The sequence below is a fragment of the Glycine max genome, chromosome 9 (assembly GCF_000004515.6).
Source record: "Glycine max cultivar Williams 82 chromosome 9, Glycine_max_v4.0, whole genome shotgun sequence".
Lineage (NCBI taxonomy): Eukaryota > Viridiplantae > Streptophyta > Magnoliopsida > Fabales > Fabaceae > Glycine > Glycine max.
The window spans coordinates 17,374,022-17,379,746 of NC_038245.2; the positions used below are offsets into that span (position 1 = coordinate 17,374,022).

The following is a 5,725-nucleotide window of genomic DNA, read 5'->3' on the forward strand; positions in this document are numbered from 1 at the left end:
CTTGTGAAATATGGTTTGAATACTCTAACACATTCATGTAATTTATATATGTCAAACTTGCTTAAGAATACATTGAACACATTTGTTCCTCTTGTTTACATTTACTGTACTTCAAAAGTCATTATTGATTTTCAATGCATATAAACACAGTAGTTACTAATTTACATTGAGTCTCAAGGTTTGCTACAAGGTAATTCTAAAAGACATAGACTAATTTGCCTTTTTGTTTGGTATATATATTATAATTACTTAAAAACTCTTTAAATTAATAATTATTAATTTATCAATAAATTAATAACTCTCTAAATTAATAAATTTCTCCGGTCTTAACATTATTAATTCATAGAATTTTAAGTGTATATAGATAATGCATTCGGTAACCATTTCTTTTTGAATTGAATCACTAAAAGTCAAATCCTCCTACACCCCTAACACTGCACACACATAATAACTATTATTTCCAACGTGAAGGTCACATAAATTTCTTTTTCATTTAATTTACTTTTAAAAACTTTCTCTCAACCCTTTAACTTTTTTTAATATTTACTTTTTCTTAAAACTCTTCATTTTCTAATCCTAATTTCTTATTACAATTTAAAATAAATAAAAAACTTTATACTTTCATAATAGATATTATTATCGAAATTATAATTACTATTTTTGTCAACATATAAACAATTATCTTAAGTTGAAAATTATATATTTGATAAAAAAAACTTACAATCAAAATATAAATTTTATGATTCATGATAAAAAAAAATCGTATTTGTCAATAAAATCTAGCATGAAAATATAATTATCTATCGAAAGACATTTTTATGATTTTTACGGTTAACGCGTATATTCCGTCTAAGTTTTATATCTAGTAAACAATATAAATAGTAAAACTAAATACTTATAATGTGTATCGATTATCAAATAATAAATATAAAAGAAATTATGTTATGACTCAAGTAAAATACTGTTATTATGTTATTCTTGTTTTACAATTTCCGTTTTTTTAACCTCTTTAATAATCCCTTTTTAGGTCCTTGATTCGTTTCTCTGTTTAAGGCCCGTAGACGATAATCCCAACAGCGTCTTCTGTTCATTTCATTCTTCTTGGTTCGCATTACAAGCTTTAGCGCCAAAATTCAACTTTGGTTCCTATCTGAAATTCCACGCATTCCTCGTTCTGCATTCCAATTTCTTTTAAAATTTACATTTTCAAATTCTTTTTCCAGCTTAAAGTGTAAAGAATTTAAAACTATCACTCAGTTCTCGCTCGCGATTCTCTCACTCTCCGTTCGACGCTCGCTATCCTCGCTACGACTCTCTCTCTCTCTCTCTCTCTCTCTCTCGCAGGCGCGGTGGTTCAGAGAGTCTCTCATCTCTGCAATTTAGGTTCCGATTCTCATTTCGCAAACCTGTGTTTCGTTTTTTTGTTTAATTAATTTGCGATTTTTTATTAATTCGTTGTTTGGTTTCATTGATTTTGTTTTTGACCTAGGATTTCATTTTATATTTCTTGTTTGATTTTGCTGCTTGATTTCGTTTTTGATTTCTTAGTCATCTATCTGATGTGTGTCAGTTTCTCCCTTCTATGTGGAATAAGTTTTAGTTATTTGGTATTTGAAGTGAATATTTTTGTCAATGATGGTGGAATCTGTTTCGTTTTAGATTAGTGTTTGTGTGGTACATGAATATGTGACTGAATAGGACAAAAAAGAATGCGAGTGCTTCATGCTCCCCTGGTGCTTGGGTGAGAAGATGTGTTTTTTTGCTTGAGCAATGTGTGAAAGAAAAATAAAAAAGAGAGAATCAGTGTGAGCTGTGTAGATGAATGGATCACTGTAGTTCATGAATATTGGCTACCATATTCCTTTTTTTGCTCCCTTTTCTTTTCATTTTATTTTTTTTATGAACTTTATGGTAATGGATGAAAGATTTTGGAGATGAGTATTCATTCCATTATTCGCTATTTTTTGCTTTATTTTCCCTCCTCACTTTTGATGGTGGAGCACAAAAGCATTATGAAATGCCTTTGTGTTATTCATGACTCATGTTTGAATCTTCCTTGGTTTAACTGCAAATATACAACTCATGAGATAATAAAACTTTGTTGGAATTGAAGGTTCTGATTAGAAGATAGTGATTTGTTGCGTTGTGATTTATTCAAAAAGAAAGTGACAAATTAGTTCAACGAGGAAAAGAGAAAGTGAGAGCAGCAGTTAGCAATCAGATTCTGTGTGTGTGTGTGGGTTAGTATGTGTCGAGCAGAGGAAGTGTTGCAGTTTAGTTTCTTGATAGGTGGGATTGTGAATTTGTTACTTTATACAACTTAATAGTACTGTTAAGTTTCCAAGTATGTTTCTGAAATTTTATAGAAAATCCATTGTTTTTCAGATCTTTGTTAGACAAGCATCGGATTGTGATCTAAAATCATTGTTGAAATTTTTCTGCCTTCTAAGATTTCAAATATTTAAAGTTTGTTGATATTTCAAATATTTCTATTGTATAATGTATCTATGTTTATGTCAGCAATTGTTCATGAGGATTCATTCTCACTTAAAGTTGTCCCATTGTTTAATGGCGCATTTTCCAAATATTATAACTAATCTGCGGGTTTAATATTGACCTACTCAAAGTCCAACTTTTTTCTGTATTCAACTTGCTATTTTTAAGTGAGCAACATGATAGCTTATCTACTATTAGGATGATTTCAGTGATAATCTTTTATTATGTTGAGGCTGATTACGCCTGCTGCTTGCATACATGTGCTAGTTCCTTTTCCTTTTCTCTACCTTTGATTAAAGCCTTGTCTTATTAATCCATGAAGAAACCTGTTGTATGGTTTTGCCTTGCAGTTATTTCAATTCTTCCCTTAGACATGTATGGTTAATATTGGACAGCTGAAATGAGATGCAATGCATGTTGGCGAGAAGTAGAAGGGCGAGCCATTTCCACAACTTGTGGTCACCTATTATGTATCCACATACAATCAATTTTGACCTTGAGTTCCTCTATTTTAATTAAATATGATCAATTTAGTTCTTATCAAATTAGATTGAATTTTCTTCACATTTTATCATTGAAGTGATTAGTTAGTTTACATGTATGTGGTTTCCTTAACACAGTTAAAAGGCACAGATGATGCCAATAAGATATTAAGCAATGATGGAGCATGTCCTATTTGTGATCAAGTCCTTTCAAAGAGGTATGGATATGATAGGGATCTGTTTGATTGAACATGATTTTGTTATTCACCTGATGTAATACTGATTATAACGTTCAATTAGTGGAACTAATCATTGCTCAGCATTCTGTACTTTGCAGTAGCTGTGGTGATTCTTTCAGTTATTCTAGATTGTATGTTGTCTATTTTAAGCTTCATGGAAATAATACTGATTTAAATGGTTATTTGGCAGCAATAATATTCCACTAAAAAATGAGTACCTATACTTGTGCCAAAATGTGATGCCGTTGTCTTCATTTTAAAATTTTGGGTTGTCAGTTTTTAATCTTTATAGATGACGTGTTCTTGTCTAAGTTAAATGTTTCTCCTCTTGTCAGTCTCATGAAACCTGTGGATGTCAATCCCAATGATGAATGGGTCAATGTAAGTAAACATTCTCCCATGCAATAATAACTACATGGTACATACACCTAAGATACACTCTAAAATTTGATGAATCTCATGCTCTTTTCCTTTTCTTTATTCTCACTAGCTTTGTTGCAAATTATTGTGATGCCTTTTGTGCAGATGGCCATGGCAGGAGTATCTCCACAGATATGTATCCTTTATGTAGATTGAGTAGAGGTAGAACTGCATAGAAATAGAAAACTAAGGTTATATATGTTAATCCTTCTACACTATCTGGTGGTCTGATTGAAATATTCTGAAATTTATGAAATTAAGACGGTACATTAGACCTTGTGTGTTTACCTGAGCAAATTTAGTGATGAAGAGTGCATATAGAAGTGTGATGTTCTACATGGGGCAAAAAGAACTGGAGATACAGTTTAAGATGAACAAGATTGTTGCTCAATGCCGGCAGAAATGTGAGACGATGCAAGAGAAGTTTACAGAAAAACTAGAGCAGGTACATACTGCTTACCAAAAGATGGCCAAGAAGTGCCAGATGATGCAACAGGAAATTGAGAGCATAACCAAGGACAATCAAGAACTTCAGGAAAAATTTGCTGAAAAATCCAGGTCAGTGTCAATCACATACATCCACTTTTACAAAATATCTCGTTATTGATGCCTTAAATATATTTCAATTTCAGGCAGAAGAGAAAATTGGATGAAATGTATGATCAGCTGAGGAATGAGTATGACTCAGTGAAGCGATTTGCCATACAGCCTGCAAACAACTTTTATGCCAGAAATGAGCATGATTTGTTCTCAAACCCACCTAATATAATGGATGACAGAGAAATGGGCAGAAAAGGTAATCCTTCGCTTTCAACAGTCAGAGCCCAGAGGATACTACTTTTTTATTGTCATTAGAAACTAGTAAGTGTTTTTTGTTATATATAAGTTTCGATTACCTTTTAAAACAAATAAAGTATCAATTATTTAAGGCAAATAATGAAAGCATGGACTGTATGACCTTGTTTCTGCTTAGATGTTTCCAAAAGTAGATTAACTTATTTGTTGCAGGTGGGCTGGTATTCACTCCTGCCACTCCAGGACCAAGAGAGGATGTGTGGCCAGCAAGGCAGAATAGCAACAACTCTGGTCACTTTGATCTCTCCGTCGGCTCACCGGCAAAACAAACAGTCATTGCAGGGGATGCTGGGAGCAGAAGGGCTGGTGCTCATCCTGTTTTTGGACCTGGTGCTACTAATAACCCATCCATGACTTTGAGGAACTTGATACTGTCTCCAATCAAGCGGCCTCAGCTCTCACGTAACCGCCCCCAACTATTCACGTGAGGAAGAAACTCATCTCTGCTAATTTTACTCTGCTATACATCTCTGAATCTTGACATATTTTGGTGTTTCAGGTTGTAGGCACAAAAAGGAGGCTAACCTTCTATAATATCAGTTAAGCTAGTTTCTTGTTTGGTTCTACTTCTGGCTTTAGTTTCCCTTTTTCTTTAAATTTTTTGATCTCTTGGTTTTCATTTGGCAGAGAAAAACGAATCTAAAGTTTGCACAAATCAATTTGTAGTCCGCATAATGTGCATGATATTTTAAACTTCCGTTTCTATTTCTGACCTTCAAACTCCTATAGATGAAGAGCTGCTAACATGAACAATTTATATATCATTTTGGTTCCCTAGCTTCAATCTGTAGATAGATAATTCCCAGCGTATTATACGGTGATTAGAGAAAACTCAAGTGAAGCCACAGCCCCATTTGGTTTCTTGTAGCAAAGAATGAAAGCATGTTCTTTAGCATTTTTAACATGAACATTTTGAACTTTTAAAAATGCTATTTGTTCACATTGTTGGAAGACTTGTATGTCACATGATAACATGTATATTGTCGATCAATATCCTCGTTCAGCAGGCAAAATTTGTTTCCAGTTATTAAAATTTAGATTTCACTCAATATTCAGTGAATAATATTATGTCGGAATGGATAATTATCATTGTTCTCCCCATTCTTTGTTATAGGAAGTGGAAGGAAGAGATAAATTAAAATAATTAAAATAAAAATAAAATTAAGGAGTTATGTAATCCTTAGATGTTTTTTTTTTGTCTCGGATTATTTACTTTATTTAGAATATTGTTTA

General features: G+C 32.6%; 1 protein-coding gene across 5 annotated transcripts; it reads left to right on the forward strand.

The window, feature by feature from the left end:
- Positions 1-1,048: 1,048 nt before the first annotated feature.
- On the forward strand, positions 1,049-5,212 carry LOC100810502 (E3 ubiquitin-protein ligase CCNB1IP1 homolog). Of its 5 annotated transcripts, XM_006587091.4 has the most exons (10): positions 1,049-1,383; positions 2,847-2,966; positions 3,124-3,196; positions 3,553-3,598; positions 3,743-3,773; positions 3,940-4,195; positions 4,270-4,433; positions 4,646-4,916; positions 4,992-5,031; positions 5,120-5,212. In XM_006587091.4, the coding sequence occupies exons 2-9, from the start codon at positions 2,897-2,899 to the stop codon at positions 4,996-4,998; spliced, it is 918 nt and encodes a 305-aa protein (XP_006587154.1). In that variant the 5' UTR covers positions 1,049-1,383; positions 2,847-2,896; the 3' UTR covers positions 4,999-5,031; positions 5,120-5,212. The 5 variants fall into 5 exon arrangements, with proteins under 5 accessions (XP_006587154.1, XP_006587152.1, XP_006587155.1 ...); XM_006587089.4 differs by having other exon boundaries at positions 4,992-5,212; XM_006587092.4 differs by having other exon boundaries at positions 4,676-4,916; positions 4,992-5,212.
- The last annotated feature ends 513 nt before the right edge of the window (positions 5,213-5,725 follow it).

What these genes read in the sequence shown, in the direction of transcription:
- LOC100810502 (XM_006587089.4), top strand. Translation starts at nt 2,897, where the DNA reads ATGAGATGCAATGCATGTTGGCGAGAAGTAGAAGGGCGAGCCATTTCC. An exon ending in AACTTGTGGTCACCTATTAT is followed by an intron (nt 2,967 to 3,123) that starts GTATCCACATAC and finishes CACAGTTAAAAG; the next exon opens with GCACAGATGATGCCAATAAG. An exon ending in AAATTTGCTGAAAAATCCAG is followed by an intron (nt 4,196 to 4,269) that starts GTCAGTGTCAAT and finishes TTTCAATTTCAG; the next exon opens with GCAGAAGAGAAAATTGGATG.